General features: G+C 52.7%; 1 protein-coding gene across 1 annotated transcript in view; it reads left to right on the top strand.

The window, feature by feature from the left end:
* LOC129462993 (protein sidekick-2-like) overlaps positions 1–27269 on the top strand; it is a 132831-nt gene that overhangs the window by 51877 nt on the left and 53685 nt on the right. The window contains 9 exon segments of the mRNA XM_055243445.1: positions 1331–1478; positions 9620–9753; positions 16331–16442; positions 19113–19303; positions 19446–19529; positions 21620–21814; positions 23414–23530; positions 25588–25755; positions 26658–26760. Of these exon segments, the coding sequence (XP_055099420.1) occupies positions 1331–1478; positions 9620–9753; positions 16331–16442; positions 19113–19303; positions 19446–19529; positions 21620–21814; positions 23414–23530; positions 25588–25755; positions 26658–26760 (1252 nt within the window).

Raw genomic sequence — 27269 nt, 5'->3', positions numbered from 1 at the left:
AGAAAGAAAGAAAGAAAGAGAGGGGAGGGGAGGAGAGGAGAGGAGAGGAGAGGAGAAGAGAGGGAAGGGAAGGGAAGGGAGGGGAGAGGGTGAGGGGGGAGGGAGAGAGGAAGGAAGGAAGGAAGGAAGGAAGGAAGGAAGGAAGGAAGGAAGGAAGGAAGAGAAAAGAAAATGGAAAGATATGGAATGTCTCCCATCCCCACACTCCACACCAGTGAAATCAGAAGCTTTGGGGGTGAGGCTCCCATCAGCATGTTTTAATTCTACAGGTGGTTCCAACACACAGTCAAGTTTGGGACAAATAATATGCTCCTCACAGTTGAACATGGACACACTTGCCAAGCGTCTTGCTAAAATGCTGCTTCTGATCCAGCAGGTCTTGGGGGGCCTGACACTCTGCATTCTGACAGGTGCCCAGGTGTGGTGCCTAGGCACCTGACCATGGGCCACAGTCGGAGTAACAAGGATGTCCATTAATTTTCAAAGGTGTGGTAGAAACACAAATACCCCTTCCCAAACCCTATCTCCAAGTCTCTGTGTTGGAATTAGTCTCCCTACCCCCTTGTCCCGCCCTGGCAGGCAGGCAGGCAGGCTGGCTGAAGAGTTTCCTACCCACGTCTCCTCTGCTCTCTGCTTACCTCCTGGCAGGCAGAGCCAGGATAAATGTTCCCCTCATCTGCCAAGGCGGTGGCATGTTTTAAAAGAGTAATATGGTGTTTATGTTCACACATACACACAAACTCACATACTACACACTACACACCCAAGGCACAGGGGAGAAACGCTGTCTGCACCCATTTGCAAGCATCTAAGACCCCATTCTCTCAGCATGCCCAGCCTTCTCTCCCTGAAAGGGCACGGAAACCTGCCCTTCACCTCACACAGGAGCCCCCGCCATGCTGAATGCCACACTGTAGGGCAGGGGAGGAGGAGCTGCATAGCCTGACTCCAGGGTTTGAGGTCCGAGTTCAAATTCTGACTCTGTCTCTTCCTAGTTAGGTGACCTTAGACAAGTTAACTAACCTCTCTGAGCCCATTGGAGCAGTTTTTTCCATTGTAAAACGTGTGAAATGATGACCAAGCTCTCAGGGTGGTTGAATGAATTGGCTGATTGAAGGATGTAGGGATATAAATGGAGACAGTAGCATAGGGCAGGGTGCTAGTGGTGAGGCAGAGAATGGGGTGGCCCGAGCAAGGTGTCCTCCTTCCCTGTGGTCATCCTGTCTGCCCCAAATTTTCCATCCATGGCCACCACTCCCAACCTGGGAGCTGGGCAGCCCCTGAGGCTGACCTCCTGCCCCTGATCCTACTGCCATTGTCCCGGCTGCAGACATGGGGAGCTTTGAGGAGGGTGAGAAGCACCAGAGCGCCTCCCACGGAGAAGGAGCTGTCATCCGTGCCCCGCGCATCGTCAGCTTCCCCCAGCCACAGGTGACCTGGTTCCAGGATGGCTGCAAGATCCCGCCCAGCAGCCGCATGTGAGTGCATCGCTCTGAGGGGACGGGGAGGGGAGGGGAGACTGGGGGAGGAGGTTTGGGGCCAGATAAAGTCTCCCTTGAGTGTGGAGGAGGGCCTTTGTGCAGAAGCTCCTTTCAGCTCCTGTGGGACACAGCCAGGTAGGGAACCTCCCAGGGGCCTTCTTAGGATGCACATGCAAGGACTTGGGACCATGAAACCCACGCTCGGTCCCCTTCCTGGGGAATCCCAGGGCATTGCCTCCACTGTCAGCTGGAGAATAAATCTGCTTTTCAGAGCACTTAAAAAACCCAAACAGGCACATACGAAGGCGCTGTCACCGTGGTTACAGGCCCAGGACTCAGGCCTGTGGCGCCAGGGGACGTTGGAGATGCTGGCGTCTCCTGGGCAGCCAGGAGGCCCTGGGCGCATCCATTGGCAGGGTGTTTACTGGCTGTGTGTGTCTTGGCTTCGAGGCGGAGGTGTGGCCAGGGAAGCCCCGGGGAGAGAAACACACAGGCCTCTCAGTGTTCACAAGGCCATCTCTGTGTGCCCCCTGGGATTGGCTGGGGCAGCCCAGCTGTGGGCAGGAACCATGGAGCCAACACCCCACACCTCCACAGAAGGCGAGCAACAAAGCATTTCCTCCTGAGATACACCCATCTCCCCGCCCTCCTGAGCCCATCCCCTGGTCTGGAGCCAGCTGGGGCTTTCATCTTTCCAACTCCAGCTCCCCCCTGCTTCCAGAAGACCACCTTCTGATCTACTCAGGCTGCGTGTACACAGGACTGAGCCTGTCCTGGTCTCTGTAGAGAGTAGAGGCATAGATGGATGGTTCCTGCCTTTGGGGAGCATGAAGTATAGTTGGGGGAAGGAAGCATAGTAACAATAACAATAATAATAATATCACCATCATAGGCCGAGTGTGGTGGCTCACGCCTGTGATCCCAGCACTTTGGGAGACGGAGATGGACTGATCACTGAGATCAGGAGTTGAGACCAGCCTGAGCAACATGGCAAAACCCTGTCTCTACTAAAAATACAAAAATTAGCTGGTCGTTCTGGCGGATGCCTGCAATCCCAGCTTCTCGGGAGGCTGAGGCAGGAGAATCGCTTGAACCTGGGAGTCAGAGGTTGCAGTGAGCTGAGATCGGGCCACTGGACTCCAGCCTCCAGCCTCCAGACAGAACCAGACTCCGTCTCAAATAATGATAATATCACCATCGTTATAATAGCAGCTGCCATTTATTGAATGGCTGCTATGTCCTGGGGACTGAGCTAAGCACACCACACACATCCCCTCTCCTCACAGACAGCCACACTCTGTGAAAAAGAAGATGCTCTCAATCTCATTCTCCTTCCAGTCCCCAGAGCACCTGCGGAAAGGAGGCGTTGTTGAACGAATGACCCTCACCACAACCCGGTGAGATGCTGGGTTTCTCCCCATTTTACAGGCAATCAAGTGAAGTTCCCAAAAGTTTAACTTACTTTGCCAAATCTCACACAGCTGGTAAGCGGTGGAGCTGCGTCCAGCCCTGCCAACTCCGGAGTCAGGTTTTTTAATTCTTGTATTATGTGAAAAGTGCCTGAAAACAGGCTCACAGACTCAATGAAAATATTGTGTTTCTGGGGAACAAGCCCTGTGGAGTATCTCAACCTAGCTACCTGTTGAAATCATTTGGGAGTTTGGGGATACAGTCATGTGTCCCTTAATGACAGAGATACAGTCTGAGAAATGTGTCATTTGGCAGTTTCATTGTTGCGTGAACACAAACCTAGATGGTGCAGCCTACTACACTCCCAGGATGTATGGTGTAGTCCATTGCTCCTAGGCTATAAACCTGTACAGCATGTTACTGTACTGCAGGCAATTGTAACACAATGGTAAGTATTTGTATAACTAAACATATCTAAATATAGGAAAGGTACCATAAAAATATGGTATAAAATCTTTTCTAATGGCATACCTGTATAAGGTAGTTTCATTATAATCTTATAGAACCAGCATCATATATGTGGTCTGTTTTTGACTGAAACGTTATGCAGTGCATGACTGTGTACTGATCCTTGGGCTCTATCCTAAGACTCTCTGACTTAATTGAAATGGGATGGAATTTGAGCATCAGAATTTTTAAAAGCTCCCCAGGTGGTTCTAATGTGAAGCCAGGGTTAAGAACCACCATGCTAGTATGTATCAGCTACCCACAGCCACAAATATGCTGCATAACAAAACAGCTCAGTGGGCCAGGTGCAGTGGCTCATGCCTGTAATCTCAGCACTTTGAGAGGCCAAGCCAGGCAGATCACATGAAGTCAGGAGTTTAAGACCAGCCTGGCCAAACTGGCAAAATCCCATCTGTACTGAAAATACAAAATTAGCCAGGCATGGTGGCACATGCCTATAGTCCCAGCTGCTCAGGAGGCTGAGACAGGAGAATCGCTTGAACCCGGGAAGCAGAGGCTGCAGTGAGCCAAGATCACGCCACTGCACTCCAGCCTGGGTGACAAAAGTGAGACTCCATCTCAAAAAAAAAAGAAAAAAAACCCAGCTCAGTGGCTTAGAGAAATACACATTTCTTTTTCTTGTGAGTCTGCAGGCTGGTGATTTAGGCTGGGCTTGGCTGAGTGGTTCTTCTGGTCTTGGCTGGGCTCTCTCACTTGTCTGGGTGACTGGGGTGACTTGGCTGTGCTGCACAGGAACATACACTTTTCCAGCTTCTGCTAACATCCCATGTGCCAAAGCAAGAACATGGCAGAACTCAGAATCAAGATGTAGGAAAATAGACTCTGTTCCTTGAGCGACAGGACCTGCAAAGTCATGGGACAAAGAGTGTGGATACAGAGCAGGGTGAAGAATTGGAGTGGCACCCCAGGTTAACAGGGGACTCATGCTGTGTGAGTCAGAGTGTGCCCTCTTAGGCCTAACTTATGTTCAATAAAACCAGCAGAGAATGGTTCTTAGCATGGATGTTTCTTAGCATGGATGTTGAGATTTTGCTGTGGAAGGGGAATGCTCTCCACACAGGTTTTAGGACAAGTAGACGAGTCCCAGCCCCATCCCAGCTCCCTTTCTGAGGTTATTTCCCATGGCCTATTGCAAGCCAATCAGTTGATAGTGGCTGCCTGGAACACTGTGTTGAGAAGGATTCTGAGCTCCCATCTAGACTCATTAGAACGAATATCATGATTGATTAGCAATGTCTGCCATGGCTGTGTGAGGGGTGTGCTGGCACTTTCCTACTACATTTATTGTGGTAGATAAAACCCTTTCTACAACCTACTCCCGTCATCCCTTTCCTAACACCTCTTCACCTCCTTTTCTCATTCCCAGCCTCTGTCCTCATCCTCTTTTAATTCCTACAACCCTGTGGCATCAGGACAGAACACCCTGGCCTGCACACACATGCACACATCCCTGGTCACACACACACACCCAGACCCTGCACACCACTGCAATGTTCCTACCACCTACATGATAGAACACTCTTGTGGTTTTATCCTGGCAATTACAGCAAATTAATATTCGTAAGTGAGCAGAAAGTGTCCCTGGCAGCAAATTCCCTGGTGTCTGTGTGTCAGAGATACATATCTGATGAGTGCTATCTGCCAGAGGGGTGTGCAGGGCACAGAAGGCACTGCTATCTACAGAAAGCTGTTCTCACTGGTGGGGCAGAAGCAGAGATTAGCATCACCTCACCCATGCCCCAGTGCTCATTGTTGCAAAGGAGACAAGATTCCTCATAAAGATGCATGCTGGGGGCTTTGGACACATTCTAGGATAATTTATTTCATTCATAATTAAATTATCAATGGGCGCTGCAGGGAGCTGAGAAAAAGGGCCTGGATTAATAGGAGCAGTGGGGGGAAGGGAGGGCAGGGCTGGGCCAATCAGAGCCATAGCAAAAGCCTAGTACATTGAAACCAGGGGGTGTGGCTGAAAAATAGAATCCAGCCCCTGCCCAAGAGTTGAATTCTGCTGTCTGTGTCCCGCAAGAATTCTTCCTCCAGCTTCTTTCCATCTGGGTTGCCTCTGGGGTGCAGTGCCACAGGTTGGAAGCCCTCCTGGGTGCCAGGAAGAGCACCCAGTACAGTACAGCACAGTACAGTACAGCATCATCCCAGGAATGTCTGTCAATGAGATGACATTCTGGAGAGAGCCACAAGCCCAGGGACCCTCCTTCACTGCCTGTGGGGGTCGCAGAGAGGGCAAGTCAAAAGGTATCTCTGCCTCCTGTTCCACTCTGTGTTTAAGACTTGAAATCAGGCCCTAGGGGTCCCAGGCCAGGGTGCTTCCCTCCAGGCACTAGTTAAAGCAGAGCCCAAAATCTCAGTGACTTCACACCATGGAAGTTGAGTTCTTGCCCATTTATTGTTTTTGTTTATGTTTTTGTTTTGAGGTGGAGTTTCACTCTTGATGCCCAGGCTGGAGTGCAAAGGCACAATCTCAGCTCACTGCAACCTCTGCCTGCTGGGTTCAAGCAATTCTCCTGCCTCAGCATCCAGTAGCTGGGATTACAGGCATGCACCACCACACCTGGCTAATTTTGTATTTTTAGTAGATACGGGGTTTTACCATGTTGATCAGGCTGGTCTTGAACTCCTGACCTCAGGCATTCCACCTGCCTCAGCCTCCCAAAGTGCTGGGATTACAGGCATGAGCCACCATGCCCAGCCCCATTTAAAGTTCTACCATGATGAGAGGCATGGTCTCTTCCACACAGTCATTCAGGGGCCCTGCTAACAGGAGTTTTGCCATCAACCTTCCAAGTTGTCCTGCTCTGCCAGAGAGAAAGGAAGCAGACATGAGGATCGCGCAGGAGGCACTCATGGTCCAAGCTTAGCAACGGTGCACATCCCTTCGTCCATATCCCACTAGTTGAGCCTCACTGCCCCACCTGGATGCAAGCAGAGATGCAAAGCCTGTCTCCGGCTTCCCAGCCACTGTAGTCCATGACACAAGGGAAGCCTTAGACTGAGGTGGGCAGCAGCCATCTCTGCCATCTTAATATGCATTCTATCTAGGACAGACCGTGTCAGGCATGGTGCTCTTGACATCCGGGGCCCAATCACTCTTCCTTGTGAGGGCCTTCCTGTGCACCACGGGACGCGTGCTTAACAACACCCCTGGCCTTGTCCCCTATTGTTAGTGGCACTCCCAGAGCTGGCAACCAAAAGTTGTCCAGACATTGTCATCCCTGGAGGGCAAAGTCAACCCTGGTTGAGAACTGCTGACCCAGAAAGCTTGATCATGATATAGACAAAATACAGCGAAAGGAGCCTTCCTGATCAAGAAAGAGATGAAACTGGAGGTGGGAGCCTTCTTGGAGACCAAAAGGGTCCTAAGACATGTGAGTGAACTGGAACGTGGGCCAAGCTGTGCCCAGCGTGCCCACTGGAGGCTTCCTTGAAGCTGCTTCTATGGTAGTCATGGATGTGGCGTGGCTGGGGGACATGGGCCTGCATGGTCCCGGCGCATGGTGCTCACGAAAATCCTGTCAGCCCTCAAGCTGGCCGTGTCCCGGTCTGCAGGATGGGAAGAGACAGGTGGCGGGATGCAGGGCTATCTTGAGCTTAAGGAGGAAACAACAGAAGCAGCAACAGGAATCAGAATCCCTCAACCTCTGGGCTGGAAGAAATCCTACAGAATACCTGCTTCCACCCTTGCACAGAGGAGGAAACTGAGGCCCAGCAAGGAGGAAGCTGCATGCCCTTTAGAAGCTAGGGCCAGAGCTCCACTCCAGAGCTCACCCCCTGCCCCAGCCAGAGCCCTGCATGGGAAAGACCCCTCCTGCAACTCTCAGCCACCCTCACATGCTACACCTAAGGACACGTCCCTGCAGGAAACTCCCGGATGGGAAAATGACCACTATCCCTGTCTTATTTTAAGCTTTTGAAATATTTTTGCCTGGCTCTGGCCCCACCTCCTGTTGCCTCATTAGCTGAAGGTTAAAAGAACTCTCCTGTTTTTTGTTTTTGTTTTTGTTTTTGTTTTTGAGATGGACTGTCGCTCTTGTTGCCCAGGCTGGAGTGCAACGGCGCAATATCCGCTCATTGCAACCTCCACCTCCCAGGTTCAAGCAATTTTCCTGCCTCAGCCTCCTGAGTAGCTGGGATTACAGGCACACACCACCACACCCGGCTAATGTTGTACTTTTAGTAGAGACAGGGTTTCCCCATGTTGGTCAGGATGGTCTTGAACCCCCGACCTCAGGTGATCCACCTGCTTCAGCCTCTCAAAATGCTGGGATTACAGGCATGAGCCACTGCTCCCAGCCAAGAGCTCTCCAGAAAAAAAAAGAGGGGGGCATCATTAGGGTACTCAGGAATTGGGGGCAGGAGGGCTTCGCTTCCTGCTTCCCAGAGCTGTGCCAAGGGTGTGATCCTCAGCATGTGAAGCACCAAAACCAGGACAGAAGGGGGCGAAAACCAGCACAGCCGGGCTGGGAGAGAGCTGGGCTGGAAAAGCATTAGTGGGGATGTTTATTTGAGAGCCTGTTTAAAACTCTAACGTTCACCTAATGGGAAAATTTGAAAAGAATTCAACTGGATTTGTCCTTGTTAAACTAACATTAAGGATGTTTAACAGCTGTCTCAGGCCCATCACATTAAAATCCAGAGATATACTTGACAAACTAATGGCTTTGTTTGTCATTGGAAGAATGGGTAGAGGGAGGCAGAGCCAGTGTGGGTGGCGCTCCTGGCTCCATTGCGCCCACATTCCATGGAGCCTCCAGCTTCCTGCTTGGACAAGCTCCTTTTCCCTGCCAGAAGACCTGGCCTGAGAAGGCGCTGCATGATGGGATCCCAGCAAAGGAAACCAGCTGAGGCAAACAGCCCATCGCAACATCCCAAAGCACACCAGCCTCTTTTTCCCTCCTAACCAGCCCACCTAGTCCCACTCTTGGTTATGAGCTTCCAAGAGGTAGAAACTCCAGCTGGGTACGGTGGCTCACACCTGTAATCCCAGTACTTTGAGAGGCCAAGGCGGGTGGATCACCTGAGGTCAGGAATTCGAGTCTAGTCTGGCCAACATGGCAAAATCCTGTGTCTACTAAAAATACAAGAATTAGCCGGGTGTGGTGGCATGCACCTGTAATCCCAGCTACTCGGGAGGCTGAGGCAGGAGAATCACTTGAACTGGGGAAGCGGAGGTTGCAGTGAGCCGAGATCGTACCATTGCACTCCAGCCTGGGTGACAAGAGCAAAACTCTGTCTCAAAAAAAAAAATAAAAAAAACTGGGCACAGTGGCTCATGCCTGTAATCCCAACACTTTGGGAGGCCAAGGCGGGCAGATCACGAGGTTAGGAGATCGAGACCATCCTGGCTAACAAGGTGAAACTCTGTCTCTACTAAAAATACAAAAAATTAGCCAGGGGTAGTGGGGCGCACCTGTAGTCCTAGCTATTCGGGAGGCTAAGGCAGGAGAATCGCTTGAACCTGGGAGGCAGAGGCTGCAGTGAGCCAAGATCATGCCACTGTACTCCAGCCTGGGCAACAGATCGAGACTGTCTCAAAAAAAAAAAAAAAAAAAAAAAAGAGAGGTAGAAACTGATACCCAGAAAGGGGACTGGAGGGAGACAGGACTTCCAGAAGTTGATGTCACCAGGTGACCTGTGGCCTTTGAGTCCATCAATCCTGAACAGATTTAGGATTAGAGTTAAGGCATGGATTCTGCAATGGCCCTGCATTTCTAAATTCATTAGCATTCATTTGTCATTTACTTATTCATTCATCGACATTCACTAATCCATGCTGAGAACATTTCTTCAGTGTCTGGATGCACATCATGCAGAAATAACTACACACAGCCATGGAGGCTGTGACCTGGGAAAGGGCAGAATTCCAAGGGGATACCTGGAAGCCCCTTGCCCAGTCTTGGGGTAGGGGCCAGGGAAGCTTCCTTTGGGTGGTCTCGGCGTCTGGGTTTGAATGTACTGTCTCTGGGTGTGGTTGACAGCATCAGCACCGTGTTTAGCATTCTCTGCAAACTAAACGTGGCAGGATGTAGGCAGTAAGAGGTTGGGGAGGGGATGGCAGGAGGGGCCCTGGGAGGCTGGGGACTGGGAGATATGGTCAGACTGCCCCCTTAGGGTTTCCACTCCCACTCCCTGGAGATTCAGAGCCCCTCAGGCCCCTGTCAGAGGAATCCTTTTCCTCTTCCCAGAGCCATCACGCTGGAGAACACCCTTGTCATCCTGTCAACGGTGGCCCCTGAGGCAGGTCGCTACTATGTGCAGGCTGTTAACGACAAGAACAGGGATAACAAGACCAGCCAGCCCATCACGCTCGCCGTGGAGAGTAAGTACTCACAGGACCGGACCAATAGCAGAGCGGGTCATTAAATCTTGGCAATGGTGCTCCAGGGGATCATTGGGAAAATGGAGTGGCAGAGGAGGGGGGCAGGGAAGCTAGGGGACGGCCAGGGGGAGCCTTCCCAAGGAGGATGAGACACAGCAGAGCCAGGGGTGCCTGGGCAGAAAGGGAGCAGCTGAATGCTGGAGCCTGTTCCCATGACACGCCTGAGATCCTGCATCGGTAGAGAGGATGCTTAGCATGACTGTTAGCAGGGCTACCAGGGACCCAGGGAGGGGTGGGGCAGAGGAAGAGTGTGTGCATATGTGAGTTGCAGCCACTATCAGGGCTCAGATGCTGACCAAGAGGGCATGTGGGTGATTGCAGGGTTGAAGATTGTTTTTACAGAAATATACTAACAGCCTCTACTTGGCTGTCGCATAAGAAGTGCCGTCTATATTGGGAGCCAGGTGGTCCTTGCTGATGGGAACACAGGCCCTCTGCCCAGGCACGCACCTAAAACACCTCCATCCTCAGACACCTCCAGCTCCCTGGGCGAAAGGGGCAAAGCCCTCCCTAGAACTCACCACACAGTGAGACACACACAAAAGCGTGACTCCCTTGGTATGCCTTGGCGAAGAGACGCTTGTCCAGCCAAGACTGAAGCCAGTTTTCTTTGGAGGGATGAGATGCTAGGATGTTCTGGCCTGGTTCTCCCTACTGGACTAGCCCCTCCCTCCATTCCCAAAACAGAGAAGGAGGGGCGGACAGCCCAGGAGCAGCCTAGGCCCAAATCCCAGAGTATGTGGGGTGAGGCCAGAGCTTCCTGCAGCAGCAGTAGCTGAGCCGTCACACAAGCTGGGGGAGGCAGATGTTCACCTCCCTCCACATCTGTACAACCCCTGCTCTCAAAGCAAGCCTCATTTATCATCCTTGGTCACGACGGTACTTGCCCACCAGCGGCAAGATAAGGGTGCGGACCAGCCTGGGGCCTTTCTGTGCTTTTATTCTGATCCTAGCCTCTGCTGTCATTGCCCAGAGGGCCCAGGACATTCCCAGCCCTTGCCATCCCCATTCCAGGGCCTTTCACACTTCAGCAGGAAGCGCTTCCCATTATCCCAGGGATCTCCTTCCCCTACTTAGCATCCAGTCTGCCTAGAAGGAAATCTGAATGCGGGGAGGAGAGTTTCATTCTGGAGACTGACCCGTCAGGGTTGAGGGTGTAACCTCTCACATCGAGTCAGGGTCTCAGTCAAGTCCCAGCAGCCTGGGCCCCAGCCCATACCCTGGGGCTGCTGTTTCTATAGGAGAAGAGAATTTAGTCATCAAAGAGATGCTTCTCCCCATGTATTTTCTAGTGATCAGATTCCCTGGAGTCTCATGGAATCCCATCATTTGGTAAGAAGCAATGTCAAGGACACAGGAGTAGTTCATGGTCCAAGTCAAAGCCAGGCATCCTCCTAGGTGACTCAGTTTACCCCGAGGCAGAGTTGGGGCCTTCCTCTCTGTTCCTCTCCTCCGGCACCCAGCTCCTCCTCACAGGCGTTAAAATAGTCTACTCTTCCTGGCTGACTTTGGGAGTCGCTCTCTGCTCCATCCCAAACCACCCAACCCTCCAGCTGGCCCCAGGGAGGTGGTCAGGGCCCCTCTGTCCCCCCTGTACCCACCCAAGCCCTGCCCAGTCGCCTGCCTCTCCCACCCCACTGCCTCTTGGCCTCCTGCCAATCACTCACTGATGTATCCTGAATTCAGAGCAGAATCAGCTGATTTTTAGCTAATTTCTCTTCCCACAAGTGACTGCACTTGAAAACCCTCTTCCTCTCCGTGACACAAATCCCCAGCCTGCCTGCCTGCCTGCCTGCCAACCAATTTGTGAGGAGCAATTGCCGCTTCGCCCACCATCAGCACCAGCTCCCCTCATTCCTCTCCTGGGCCTCACCCCTCCCTCTGCTCTCCCCGCCGCACCGCTTCCTCCATCCCTCCTGGACTCGAGGAAGTCCAGCTTTCTGCATCCTATGCTCTTTAGAACCAGAGAAGGAAAGAGCAAGTCCGGTGACCCCAGAAGTTGCCCCCCGCTCAGGATAACCCTGGTGACCTCTTTCGGACTGTCACAGCTCCTGAAAACCCCACACTTGCGTGGTGACTGCATATCTGGGGATCAGTGCTACACTGTCAAAAGGAAATAGAATGCGAACCACACGCGAAATTTTAAATTTTCCCGTAGCCCCATTTTTTCCAAGTAAAAAGAAATCATTGACATTCATTTTATTACTCTGTTTTATTTAACCCAACATAACAAGAAGTTATCTTTTTAACATACAATCAATGTAAAGAATATTAATGGGATACCTTCCATTGGTTTTTTGCATACTAAGTCTTTGAAATCCTTGTGTATTTTATGCTTATATCACATCTCAATCTGGATGTGAAATTTTCATCCGAAATACGTGATCTGTATTTAGATTTCACAAAATTTATAGCTGAAAATTAGAGTCTTATGCATAAGTTGTTCTACACATGCTTAAAAGTATTCTAATAACCGAATTGGGGATTCGTTCTTAATTAAATGTAAATTAGTTAAAATTAAATCACATTAAATCAAAGGGACACCAGCCACATTGCAGGAGCTCATAGGCACGTGTGGCTTATGGCCCCCACATTGGGTGGTGCAGGTCACCGGGCCTGGAATACCCTGGCTCCTGGGCAGCTGGAGAACAGGCATCCCAGAAGCCTGCCCAAGAGAGGGGAGCAGCTCACACCCCTGCCCCACCGCTCACCAACCTGTGGCCCAGGAGAGTCCCATGGTCCCTCAGCCTCAGTTTCCCCATCTGTAAACTGGTGCCTATGGCAAAGTTGGGAGGACTAAATGAGGTGGCCCAGGTGAGTCACATGGTCTCTGAGCCTCAGTTTCCCCATCTGTAAATTGGTGCCTATGGCAAAAATGGGAGGATTCAATGGGGTGATTCAGGGAGAATGGATCACATTAGATGTCCCTTGTCGTGGCTGTTACACAAAGCGTCTGGGGCAGTGAGATCCAGTGTGGCCCCCCATGTGGGGAGCCCCCTACACTTCCTCCCACCCCAGGGCCCACCCTATGGCAGGAGCTCACCGGGAAGACACCCCTCCTCTTTGCTGGGGCTCACCTATGATTTTCATGGTTTGACATTTGGAGCCCCATTTACCCCAATGACCCACTTGTGCTGGGGTGACCTTCATTAACAGTAAATCTGCTCCAGGACTCACTTCTCTGAGACCCACTCAACTCCTGCTATCTCCCAGGGAGCCACCCCATGAAATGCCTGAGGCCTTGCCCGGTACCCTGCAGGGCTTAACGTGTGTCCCCAAGCCTGCGACTCCCACCTCTCCATAGCCTCTGAGTCTGTCACGTGGACTAGGGCTGGCAGGGAGAGCTCTTCCCTGCACAGGCAGGCAAATCTCCAGGAGGGGAGGCTGTCATTTATTGAGCACCTACTGTGTACTAGGCACTCGGCAGTCACCACAGACCAGCTTAGCCGCCCCCTTCCCAGCAACCATCACAGGCTGTTTCATTCATTAACCCCATGAGCATTGATTCGACTTCCTCTGGGACCTCGCCCTCCATGAGGACAGACCCTGGCCATCTCGCTTGGTGGGGAATCTCCGGTGCCTGGAACACAGTCTGGCACGTGTCAAGCATTCACCTAGGAAAGATTTGTTGAGCTGGGGCCTGAATTCACACAACCCTGAGAGGTAGTAACTTTCATCCCCATTTCCCCCCGAGAAGACTGAAACTCAGTAGGATGAAGCCACTGGGATACCTGGGGGCAGAGCTAGGCTTTGATCCCAGGCCTTCCTCACCCCTGGGACCCTTTCTCACTGTGCCAGCATCCCTGGCCACCTCAGCCCCCATCGAGCCCTGCAGGCTGCCACCTGGGCATGAGCACATGGCCATCTCTCCTCCATTCCTTCCAGAGCCAACAAGCCACTCCTGAGCCCTGGGGCCTTCCTTGAGGGCTCCCTGTTTACCTGGCTGTGCCATGTGGTGCTCTGGCTTGGGCGCTAACTGTCTGTCTCCTACTTGTGCCCCATTAATCTGAGCCATGGTACCTGAGCGCCCCCGCGTGTAATAAACAACTTAGAGCACACTTTTATGGATTCAGCTATATCAGCAGCTTCCAATCCGATCGCTCTTTATGGCACCTACATGAGGCTTTTATATTGTTGCAATTATTTTGCTTTATATGCTTCCTTTCTTTCCCTCTTCATTTTACTTTATTTTTTACATTTTATTCGCATTCTTCCTGGGCCTTTTCTAGCAAGGCCTGGAGTCAAGGAAGGAAAACTTGCCCAGGGCTGACAAGGTGGCCCAGAGGGGCAGTGGGGCCACTGTGCACCCTCCCCCTAACCCCATAAAGAACAGCCTGTCACTGTTACCCCAGGGCCCAGCAAGTCATCGTGGCCTACTACCTCCAGAACCTTCTGGAAAGGGGCCAACTGGATAGATTTGTTGTGGAGAAAAAGTCCTCAGAGGTTGTATTTTCAGGAGCCATGGATCAGGCATACACAGAATATTGGAGTTTCTGCCAATATCGGGCCTACACTGACCCACCAAGATGAAAATCTGGCCTCTACTTTAAAAAAAACAACTCAAAATATAAAAAAAAAGGAAATGCTACCACCTCTATTAGAAGAGTTTGGAGTGTTTCTCTCTTTTTTTTTTTTTCCAATAAAACTCACTTACAGGAAGTTCTTGTTCATTTCAATCATCGACCCTGGGAGTTGGACAATGGTAACTCTAGATCCATTCATTTGTTCACATATTTGCACACTTACTATGTGCCAGGCATCCTTCTTCGTGCTGGAGGAGTGGTAGTCGTCAAGACCGCATGAGTTGGCCAGGAGTGGTGGCTCACACCCATAATCCCAGCACTTTGGGAGGCCGAAGCGGGTGGATCACCTGAGGTCAGAAGTTCGAGACCAGCCTGGCCAACATAGTGAAACCCCGTCTCTAATAAAAATACAAAAATTAGCTGGGCGTGGTGGTGGCATCTGTCATCCCAGCTACTTGGGAGGCTGAGGCAGGAGAATCACTTGAACCTGGGAGGCAGAGGTTATGGTGAGCCGAGATCGTGCCACTGCACTCCAGCCTGGGTGACAGAGCCAGACTCCGTCCAAAAAAAAGACTGCATGAGTCAGCTCTTGGTACCGTAACAAGGCACAGCAACTAGGGGCTTACGAAGCAAATGTTCTGGCTCCCACCACCCTGGAGGCTGGAAGTCCCAGATTGGGAAGCCAGTATGGTCAGCTTCTCTTCTCAGCTTGCAGATGTCTGCCTTCCAGCCGTGTCCTCACATGGTGGAGAGAGAGCCAGCTCTGGCCTCTTCCTCTTTTTATAAGGACATGAATCTGAAATATGGAAATATTCACACCTAACAAGTACCTGGAAATCTACGTTCTGAGAGTTTCATCCTTAACTCTTTCATTTCATTCAATGAGAGAATTAAAGTATTACATGCTTTTCTAAACAAAAGTTGACAATATGTTAAGAGAACATTTTTCTTTTTCCTTGGGACCCTCATTGGCCCTCATGAGGCCTGGCCCTCGTGGCCTCATCTAATCCTAATCACCTCTGAAGGGACCCCTCCAAATGCCATCACATTGGGGGTTAAGGCTCAACATATGAATGGGTGGGGGACACAGCTCAGTCCACAGCAAAGACCCATGAGGTTCCCGGTCAAGGAGAATTTTAGTCTCTTATGGCCTGCTTAACAAAGTACTACCAGCTGAGCGGCTCACAAGAGAAATTGAGCCTCTCACAGTTCTGGAGGCCAGAAGTCTGAAAATCAAGGTGTCAGCAAGGCTATACTTCTCTGAAGATTCTAGGGGAGTCTCATTTCTTGCCCCTTCCTGGCTTCCGGCAGTGGCCAGCAATGCTTGGCATTCCTTGGCTTGTGGCCACATCCCTTCACTCTGCCTCTGTCTTCACAGAGGGTTCTGTCCTGTGCATCTGTGTCTCAATTTCCCTCTTCTTACAAGGACGCCAGTCGTATTGGATCTTGAGCCCACTCTGATCCAGTATGACCTCACCTTAACTAATTACACCTGTAATGATCCTATATGCAAATAAGGTCACATTTACAGGTGCTGGATGGGCATGAATTGGCGGGAGGTGTGTTAGGGGAGGGGGCCGGTGACTCTGTTTGACCTAGTACAGAGAGTTTGCATTCTGGTGGAGGACGTGGACAATGCAGACTAAACCAACAAGGTCAACCCAGGCAGAGGGAAGGATTTGAAGGGAATGGAACAGGACAGGGTGGTGGTGGGGAGAGGGGGGTGTGGCTGCTTTACAGGAGGGGTGGGGAAGGCCATCAAGGTCAGTGATGTCTCTCCTTGGACCCTGGTGTGGTGACTTATCAAGAGAGGAAGTGGAGGGATCAGGTAGTCCCTGGGGTCAGTGTCTGGAGGTCTGCTCTGGGGCTACCCCCATGGCCACCTGCTCCACTCGGTGAGGACAAAGGCCTCCCAGGGCATCAGCCTCTAATGAGGCTGGGCAGGGATAGGATTTCTAACCTCTGCCCCCAGCTGACATCTGATCTCTCCCCAGATGTAGGGGGCCCTGCAGACCCCATCGCACCCACCATCATCATCCCACCTAAAAACACCAGCATGGTGGCCGGGACCTCGGAGGTTATCTTGGAGTGTGTGGCCAATGCCAGGTGGGTAGTGCCTCTTCCCTCGCTCCTGCACCCCTAACTCTAGCTGCTGCTCCCAAACTGCGGGCTCCAGGGAGAGTAGCCAGAAGCCACATCACCTGAGGATCCAGGACGGAGGAGGAGGGATGCAGGGAGACCCGCTGGCTATTGTCAGAGGGTTGACGTGTGCAACCAGGGCTGGCTTGTTCTCTGTAGCCCAAGAAGAGAAAACCAGACCCTGGATGGAAGTTACAAGGAAGGGGATGTCAGCCTGGGACGTACGGGACTGGAGGGAGGGTGGACTCACTTCTAACACTTGGAGGAGCCCAGAGAGAGCAGGTGGCCTCTCAAAGCGAGCCCTCTTGCATGCAGGGGTGTGCAGGAGGGAAGTGTGTATGGGAAACAATTCACATGGTGGTTAAGAGTACGGCTTTGGGTGCGATAGCTCATACCTGTAATCCCAGCACTTTGGGAGGCTGAGGCAGGCGGATCACCTGAGGTCAGGAGTTCAAGACCAGCCTGACCAACATGGAGAAACCCCGTCTCTACTGAAAATACAAAAATTCGCCAGGCGTGGTGGCGCATGCCTGTAATCCCAACTACTCTGGAGGCTGAGGCAGGAGAACCGTTTGAACCCAGGAGGTGGAGGTTGCAATGAGCTGAGATTGCACCATTGCACTCTAGCCTGGTCAACAACAGTGAAACTCCATCTCAAAAAAAAAAAAAAAGAAAGAAAGAAACAAAAGAGTACAGGCTTTGCAGGAGTGCAGATCAGAGGTCAGGAGCTACCAGGGCCCTTCCCAGCTATGTGCGGCCCTCACCTCTCCCGCACAGGAGACAATTATGCAACCCCTGAGCCGCATTATGTGCGGCTAAGTGCCTTCCATGCTCTATACCATGCTAAGCGCCTTCCCACAAGACGTCCTTTCTCCCAAAACAACTGTATGGCATAGGTGTCACCACTTCAGAGCCCAGAGAGGGCAAGCGGCCTGCCCAATGTCACCCAGCTGGATGATAGCTGAGTTGAAATGCACTGCCCCCTCTCCCCCAGGCCTGTACTCACTGCCGCCCTCTGGGCCTCAGTCTCCACATCTATAAAATGGAAATAATCTGAGCACCAACCCCAGTGGAAGGTGCATAGGCAGCGTGCTGACCCAGCCTGACCTGACCCTTCCTAAGTGCACTTTGAAGTTAAACCCATGGGATGGGCAGGGGGTTAGACTGATGATCACCCTGCAGTCCCCTTGACCTGAACCTTCCTGGAGAGGGAGAGCATGTCCTGTAGCAGCATTTTTTTTTTAGATAGGGTCTCACTGTGTTGCCCAGGCCGGTCTCAAACTCCTAGGCTCAAGTGATCCTCCTGCCTCAGCTTCCCAAAGTGCTGGGATTATAGATGTGAGCCATCGTGTCCAGCCTTTTTTGTTGTTGTTATTATTTTTGGCAGCATTTCTAAAAGTATGCTCCTCCAATCCCAAGTTTCTCACAGGCATGGCATATTAGCCCATTTGCATTGCTATAAAGGAATACCTGAGACAAGGTAATTTACAAAGAAAGGAGGTTTATTTGGCTCACAGCTCTGCTGGCTGTACAAGAAACATGGCACCAGCATCTGCTTCTGGGGAGGCCTCAGGAAGCTTCCAATCATGGCAGAAGGAGAAAGGGGAGCCAGCGTGTCTTATGGCAAGAGAGGGAACAAGAGAGAGGGGAGGAGGAGCTAGGCTCTTTTAAACAACCAGCTGTCACATGAACTAACAGAGTAAGTGCTCACTCCATCACCAAGTGGGTAACACCAAGGATTGTGGATCACATTTCCACACGAGACTTGGACAGGACACACATCCAAACTCCAGGACATGGGCAAGGCCACCAGGGTGCAACTGCACAGTGAAAGCCCTGAGAAGCTCCTCAATGAAGAAACTGCCCAGTGTCACTTGAGCTGCTGTCACTCAAGCCACTGTTTCCCAGACATATGCAGCCACAGAACTCCTTTTCCACGGGGCCCTTCTGAATACCCCCATGTCACTAGCAGGGGCCCACTTTGGAAGATCCATCCTCAGGGACCCACCAGGTGCTGAACAGGAGTGCCTGGACAGACCCAAGTCTCGGGGGCTTGGGGGTGCAGGGGTTGGTGATGGTGGAAAGCCAGGCCAGACTCACACCCTTGCTCTTCTCTTGCAGTTGGAGAGTGGGTTTTTCTGTCTGTCTGTCTGTCTGTCTTGTCTGCCCTTATTTCCCCTTTTCAAACTCTGGGTATTTCATGTTTCTGTCTGTCACTTGCCCTTACCCTCGTCTCCTCCATATCACTGATTTGTGGTCAGATGGGGCACAGCACACAGGGAAGACCAGAGAAAAGAACTGCAAACCAGGCTGCTTTCCTGCTTTGCCTGAGATGCCAAGCCCTGAGTTCCAAGTCTATCAGCAGGCCCTGTTCCAAGCACTTCACTGGCACTAATGCATTCATCTTGGCTACAAACCCCTGGGCAGGCACAGATGCGTCCACTTTACGGAAGAGGAAACTGAGACCCAGAGGCCTGTGGGAACTTGCCCAAGATCTTGCATCTACAAAGTGGCAGGAAGGTGGCAAACCCAGGCAGCCTGGCTCCCAAGCTCACACTCCTTACCACCCCCTGCCCTGCCTCTCGGGCCTCCGGGAGTCCTCATGGCTGAACACTGGCCTTCCCTTGCTCTCTGCAGGCCCCTGATCAAGCTACATATCATTTGGAAGAAGGACGGGGCGTTGCTGTCAGGCGGCATCAGTGACCACAACCACCGGCTCACCATCCCCAACCCTACTGGCAGCGACGCCGGCTACTATGAGTGTGAGGCTGTCCTGCGCAGCAGCAGCGTCCCCACTGTCGTCCGGGGCGCCTACCTCTCAGTGCTGGGTGAGACAGGGCGGGGCTGCTAGGGCTCCCCTGAGGGGTAGGGGCAGCACGGCGAAGGTCCTTCTTAAGGGTGACCCCCCCACAGTGGCTGGATCAAGGCGAGCATCACTCTGATCCCCTCCCCTGGTCCTTCCTCCTACAGAACCGCCTCAGTTTGTCAAGGAGCCAGAAAGACACATCACTGCAGAGATGGAGAAAGTGGTGGACATCCCCTATCAGGCCAAAGGTAATGAGGTGGCACCGATGGAGGGGGACAAAGACCCCAGATCTTCAGCCTCTCTCGTCCTTGTCATGGACATTTCTAAATTCCAGCTTCTTCTCGAGACCATGTCACTAGGCAGAGTCTGTCTGGCTGTCTGAGCAGGCACCCCAGGAAACAAACAGGCCAAATTACTGTAATCTCAGTCTGGAAATCAGCCTTTACGGTACCATAACTTGAGGGCTACAAATGAACCCAACTTACAGTAATTTCAGGACAGGTGACAGACCCAAATTGCCCAAAATTTGAGAGCTGTAGACAATGACAAATTGCCGTAAAGCCAGAACAAGCAGCCCCCGGGCGCATCTCACCTGAGATGTGTCTTATAAGCTCGGCCTGTTTCCTGGGCCATTTTGCTCCATCTCCTCTGCCAGCTCCTTCCGCTATTCCTACTTAACCCCCCTTGAAAGAGTTCCTGGAGAATTTCTACTTTCCCCTTCCCCACCGTCCTTCCTTCTGATTCAGTTCCGCTAAAAGACAGCCCGCAGCCAGGGTGAAATCCGGGATGATAAAGAGAGAAGAGCGTGCACAGTGGGACACGCTGAGCAAAGGGGCAAAATGTGTCTCTGCAGGAGTGAGGATTGTGCTGGAAGGGATGAGTAATGACTTCCCTTCTGAGACTCCACAAGGGGAAGGCAAAGATCCATCCATTCAGGTGGCAAATATTTTTTGAGGGCTTACTGTGTGCTGATAGTGTCCTCAGGAGTGGGGAGATACAGAATAAACCAAAAAGCCAGATCCCTGCTCGTGTAGAACATAACATTCTTGGGAGGAAGATGGGCAAGCCGATAAACAAATAAAGATACCTTATTTCATCTCATCTAAAATGCCATGGGTTGTAAGATGCTCCATTATTTTATGGACCACTAAGAAAGAAAAAAGGCAGCCTATTAAATTATGACATGCTGTCGATTATAAGACACATCCTGATCTCGGAGAGGTGACCATGGGAAAGAGAGCGCATGGTGGATTGGATGAAATGTGGCATCACAGGCTGTCAGGATCAGAGGGTGCCGGGAAGGGAAGGCAAGCAGGCTTAGTGGGGACAGGGCCGTGGGGTGCTCCTTGGAATAGGGCGTGGCAAACTCTTCTGGGGAAGTCTTCTTTTTTTTTCGTTTTTTTTGAGACAGAGTCTCACTCTGTCACCCAGGCTGGAGTGCAGTGGCACGATCTTGGCTCACTGCAACCTCTGCCTCCCGGGTACAAGCAATTCTCCTGCCTCAGCCTCCCAGGTATCTGGGATTACAGACATGCACCAGCACACCAGGATAATTTTTGTATTTTTAGTAGAGACAGGGTTTCACCATGTTGGTCAGGTTGGTCTTAAACTCCTGAGCTCAGGTGATCCACCCACCTCAGCCTCCCAAACTGCTGGGATTACGGGCATGAGCCACCATGCCCAGCCCGGCTGGGGGAACTTATGATAAAAACATGCCAGCCTGAGAGTGGGGAGAGGAGCCTCCTCCTTTCACCTCCATGTGCAAAGCCGGTATGGGGGGCTTCCAAGTGCCCCCTAAGGAACACTGGACCATCTACGTGCTCTTTGACACAGGGCACCATGCACTTGGGAAAGCATCCCCCACTTGGAGGTTCCCAGAGCACACATACGTGTCTGCTAAATATTGCAATAAAAAATAAGAAATTCGGCCAGGTGCAGTGGCTCACACCCGTCATCCCAGCAGTTTGGGAGGCTGAGGTGGGAGGAAGGCTTGAAACCAAGAGTTCTAGACCAACCTGGGCAACCTAGCAAGACCCCATCTCTACACAAATAGAAATAAAAAATAAAATAAATAAATTAGTTTGTCCAGTCCAGCATTTCCATGCTAAACTGATTCCAGGATCTTTACTCTATCCCAAAGACTTTGAGAATTGCCACTCAAAGAGCATCTTCCTCCTCTCCCTAGACCCAAAGTGGCACCTCTGAGAAGGTTCTGGACACCAAGATTCACCAGGGACCCCCTCGCAGATTTCTGGACCCGGCCTGCACCCAAGCACCCCTCCTAGGCGGAGAGGAAGCAGGAGGCAGGTTGACGGGGGGGCCCACATCTTGCCCACAGGTGTGCCGCCGCCCTCCATCACCTGGTACAAAGATGCAGCCATGGTGGAGGTGGAGAAGCTGACCCGCTTCCGGCAGCGCAGCGATGGAGGCCTGCAGATCAGCGGCCTGGTGCCCGATGACACCGGCATGTTCCAGTGCTTCGCCCACAATGCAGCCAGAGAGGTGCAAACTTCCACCTACCTGGCTGTCACCAGTAAGTTGGGCCCTCCCTTGTGCTGCTCGTGAGCCCCTCTTCCCAGGACACAGCTTTTTTCCAAGGTGTTCCGAAGGGCCTCTTATGCACAGCATGCACCATTATGCAGATGAGATCCCCAAAGGCCGCCTGCTGCCCAGCAGCCTAGGGGCACAGCCAGTTACCGCTGCTGCCTCTGGAGCCCTGAGTCCAGAGGCCTGGAGGAAATCTCCGGTCCCTAGAAGTTCTCTCCAACGTCCTGGGGCTCAGGTTGGGTTCACGGCTTTTTGAGAAAAGGAGCTATGAAACCAACCACGGGTACCGGCTCTGGCATTTCAACTGTCCCTGGGTTCCCAGGCAGGGCTGGAGTGACCCCATTCCAGAGGACCTGCTCATGTTTCCAAAAAAGAGAACTGGTGCTTTTCTCTTAGTTCTCCTGCTTGCAAATCCTTTTCTGCCCTTGGAGTCTCTGTCAGGGGTTGTCATAGTTGCCCTGACCGCTTCCTGGAGCTGTTTTAACAATCAAAGGTGATATTGTGGGCCAGGCGCAGTGGCTCACACCAGTAATCCCAGCACTTTGGGAGGTCGAGGGGGGTGGATCACTTGAGCCCAGGAGTTTGAGACCAGCCTGAGCAACACGGCAAAACCTCGTCTACCAAAAATACAAAAAATTAGCCGGGCATGGTGGCACACACCTGTACTCCCAGCTACTAGGGATGCTAAAGTGGGAGGATCACTCAAGCCCAGGAGGCAGAGGTTGCAGTGAGCCAAGATGGCACCACTGCACTCCAGCCTGGGTGACAGAGTAAGGCCCTGTCTCAAAAACACAAAAGAAAAAAGATGATACTGTGAGTGGCCCATAAGCTCAAAAGCCTGTGTAAATGCAAAGCACTGGTGGGCTCCTCAAGAAGCACGTGGATGTTCAGGGGTCTCCTTGGGCTCCACAATGTTCATTACCCAGACCCACAGAGGCCCCAGACAGGGCAGCTGTGGGGCAGAGAGCTTTTGGGTGTGCCCCAAAGGTGGCTACCAAGGGGCTGCTGTCTTGCGTCTGGCTTCCAAGCGCAGGTGAACTTAGCTCTGTTCCCACGCCCATCTGGCGAGCTCCTTCCTTGGGCTGGGATGAGGCAAGGAGAGCGCAGAGCCAGGAGGCTGCCCCAACCCTAAACGGTGGCCATGGCCGAATGGAGCTCCTGGGGCAGGGCCACTTAGAAAGTGGCAGAAGTCCCCCTCTTGGCTGTGGCTGTTTTTCTTTTAAGAAGCCAGAGTCTTCCTTTCACTTTTGGCTTGTGAACCCCAATAACCTCGTCAGGGAGGATGTGAGCTGCCTTCTGGGGTCTTCAGTTTCCCCCAAATGCAGGCCTGAGAATCCAAGCAGGGTGAGGACTTGTGTCACCTGGATCCTTCCACAGAGCAGGTGGCATAGGGGAGTCCCCTCTGGGCTTCTTCCCAACACTGGGGCCCCATGAAGATGCCTACATCCTCCCTAGTGGAGGAGCCCTCACCATGGCAGGAGGAGGATGAGGACCTGGCCCTCGGTGGGCTTGGAGGCCCCTGGCCCTCTGGCTTGGGGGACCTCTCCCAGGGTGTGGCTAAAAGGCCCCACTTCTCTGTTTGCAGGCATCGCCCCTAACATCACCAGAGGCCCCCTGGACAGCACGGTGATCGACGGCATGTCAGTGGTGCTAGCATGTGAGACCTCGGGGGCGCCCCAACCAGCTATCACTTGGCAGAAAAGTAGATGGGACAGACCCTCAGAGAGTGTGGCTGCGTGATAGCCTAGGAGGATCTTCAGAACTAGGCTCTGCAGCCAGCCAGGTTGGGTTCCCCACGCACATTTGTGAAGGTCATACACTGTACAGCCCAAGAGAGCATCTCTCGGCCGGGCGCGGTGGCTCATGCCTGTAATCCCAGCATCTTAGGAGGCCGAGGTGGGCAGATCACCCTGAGGTCAGGAATTCAAGACCAGCCTGGCCCAAAGTGGTGAAACCCGGTCTCTACTAAAAATACCAAAATTAGCCGGGCATGGTGGCAGGTGCCTGTAATTCCAGCTACTCTGGGAAGGTGCTGAGATAGGAGAATCGCTTGAACCTGGGAGGCGGAGCCTGCAGTGAGCCGAGATCGTGCCACTGCACTCCAGCCTGGGAGACAGAGCGAGGCTCCGTCTCAAAAAAAAAAAAAAAAAAGCATCCGTCACATCCCAGCCTTGCCAGGCTCAAGGTCCAGCTCTTCATCTTCCAAGACCTGCCACCTTGGTAAGTTACTAACTCTGAGCCTCAGGTTCCCCATCTGTAAACTGGTGACAATAATGTATATATATCCCAGGGTGATGTGAAGACTAGACTATAGCGTGCATGTGAGGGTCCTACATTGTGCCTGGGAGGCCGGAAGCCCAGGAAACAATAGGTGCTTGATGATGAATATTATTCTGGTGGTGGCTGCTGCCAGTCTCCTACCCCAGGCAGCTCAGAGGGCTCCAGATGGCCGAGCCAGCAAAGCCCAAGCCACCTCCCTAAGTCCATCTGCCCTGTGTACTTCCTCTTCGCCTCTGTGTGTGCACACTCACCTTCACACCTCTCCCCATGCACACACACACACATACATACACATGTGCACACACACATGCACACACATACATGCACACACGTGTGCATACACATGTACATGCACATATGCACACACATGTACATACACACGTGCACACACACATGTACAAACACAGTTGCTCCTCCACACCGGCAAGCCCCAGCTCAGAGGTGCCTCCTCCAAGGACTCACCCTGCCCCAGCCCCCAGCCCTCCCGTCCAGCCCTACCTCCTTCACTCCACTCCTTCTCATGCACTCGGTCATCGGCTTATTCACCTAGCTCATGGCCTGTCTCCCCACAAAGTCAGGGGCATCAGTTTTGTCCACTGCCATCTCCCAGGACCTAGAACACAGTCTGGCACACGGTAGGCACTCAATAAACATTTGTGGGGATAATAGGGGCACATCTAGGCACGTGCTTACACATGGAAATAAACACACCCACCCAGCGCACTCAGTTCACTGTGCCTGCATGCATGTACAAACGGACATGCCACCCCCGGAAGCACACATGGAGATTCCCTTCCATACGGGGGTGGGGGGTTCTTTAAAATAGACATAGTCACAAAGACCTGCATTCCCAGGCTCAATCCTGCAGGTGCACTTCCACTCTCTCTTTCTCCCCCTTTCTCTGGCCAGAACCCTCCAGGCTGGGCCCCAGGCTCCCTGGGTCCCCCTGCAGAAGGAGGTCTGTCCTGACCAGGGCTGCTGCTGGGGGACACCATGTCCCTGTCTACCCCACCCCCACTCCAGGCGGCTCCTGTCACTTCCCTTGAAGGTGACTCTCTCCAGAAGCATCCTGCCACAGGATGCCCGTCGTCACCTTGTCAGAGCTGTCCCCCTCCAGCCCCCCCACCCAGGTGCCAGCTGCCTCTGAGGGCTGTGCCGGGCTGCTGTTCACTGTCATCAGGAAACTGCGCCCCCTTCTCTTTTGAAGGGCACGTGGTGTGCCAGGCACAGGAGCATCAGGGGACCTGGGCTCTAGGCTGCCCGCTCTGAGACCCCGTGCCCTCGTGCCCGTCCCTAAGCCAGAAAGCTCTCCAGGTCTCTCAGCCCCCACCCCAGCCCCACCGCCATCTGTCCTCATTCCTTCCAGCATTTCCAGAGCCAGAGGCCTGTGGGGGGACCACGCTGCCCTGGAGCAGCCAGGGAAGGGCAGGTTGTGCCCTTGGGGGCTACAGGCTGACCCCCACCCTGTTTTGCCCTCAGGGGAGCGCATCTTGGCCAGTGGCTCTGTGCAGCTGCCTCGCTTCACACCCCTGGAGTCGGGCAGCCTCCTCATCAGCCCCACACACATCTCCGATGCGGGGACCTACACCTGCCTGGCCACCAACTCTCAGGGGGTCGACGAGGCCCCAGCAGACCTAGTCGTTTGGGGTGAGTGTGCAGAGCCACAGGGCTTTATACATTTGTGTGTGCGTGTGTACATCGCTGCAGGTGCTGAGGACTCAGGACAGCTACGGGGCACAGGCTCACACCGCCAGTGTCTCCACCCCCAGTGACTGTCCCAGTCAGGGCCCTTCTCATCAGAGGGACAGTGACAAAGTGGTTCAGAAGCCAGGGACTAGGAAGATTCTGCCAGTGATGCTATGCTTGGCCGACTTGAGAGAACATTGAGGTTATAGGAGAGTTGCCTTCATATATTTTAGGGCAGAAATTGGCAAATTTTTTCAAGAAAGGGCCAGATCATAAATATTTTAAACTGTGTGGGCCAGACGGTCTCTGTCACAACCACTCAACTAGCTTCCGTTTTATCTAGAAAGCAGCCACAGACGGTACGTCATCCAATGGGCATGGCTGTTTTCCAGTAAGGGTTTATTTAGCCAAAAAGGCCACCTGCCGGATTTGGCCCCCAGCCTGTAGTTAGCCTACCCCTGCTGTAAGAGAGCTTCTCAAGCCACTTCCAACTTTGGATCCACACCCAGCCTACCTGTGGGCCACTTGTCTGGGCTGAGCCTGGGGGCCCTGGTGCATGAAGCACTAGACTGGAAATCAGAAAACCCTATTTTTACCCTGGCTGGACCACTGATATGCTGAAAATATGGTCCTGATCATCCTTAGAGTTTGCTCTCTCCATCCCATACATGGTTTGTGAGAGCAAAATGTAATGAGCCCCCACTATGATGTGGCTTCTGAGAATTAAAGTACCAGGGAGCTCATTGTTCTTTTTAACCATTTGGGGACTTTCATATGGTACCTAGTCTGCCTTCATCCACCCAGAGTCCAGCCACACAGCCCCACACCTCTTCTCACCATGCTGTCTCCGCTGTATCTTTCAGCTCGGACCCGCATCACCAAGCCCCTCCAGGATCAGAGTGTCATCAAGGGCACCCAGGCGTCCATGGTGTGCGGCGTGACCCACGACCCCCAAGTGACCATCAGGTACTGGCTCTGCCGTTGACTCCAGGCAAGAGGGGAGGGGGAGCCTCTGGCAATAGCTTGTAGCTGGGCGAGTGTCCACACCAGGGAGGTAACAGCTGCATAGCCATGCCTTCTCCTGGGCAGTGGCATTTCCAGAGCTGAGTGCAAGGCTGAGAGGTAGGGGATATGAAATAAACACCCGGGAACTGAGCTACCCTGAATTGAGTTAAGCCAGTTTCCCAGGTGGGAGGAAAAGAGGAAGGGGTGCAGAAAGATGAAGTAAGACGAATGGAGGAGGAGGTGAGGGAAGGGATAGGAAGAGGCTTGTGGGTTAGTGAGCATGGAAGGGAAGGAGCTGCTCTCTCTGGCCCTGGACGCCACTGCTAGTTTCCCCCAGCCCACCCCAAGTCTTTGGCCCTCTGGCCTCTGAATGGGCAGCAGAGGGTTCTGGGCAGGCGGATATGGGATCAGCTGTAGGGGTGGGGCAGGAGATGACCCCTGGGGGGACCCTGCAAGAGAAGCACATGTGG

This window comes from Symphalangus syndactylus, chromosome 14 (genome assembly GCF_028878055.3).
Source record: "Symphalangus syndactylus isolate Jambi chromosome 14, NHGRI_mSymSyn1-v2.1_pri, whole genome shotgun sequence".
In the NCBI taxonomy this organism is placed as follows: domain Eukaryota; kingdom Metazoa; phylum Chordata; class Mammalia; order Primates; family Hylobatidae; genus Symphalangus; species Symphalangus syndactylus.
Note: the sequence above shows the minus strand (reverse complement) of the source record. Positions and strands in the feature narration are given on the sequence as shown.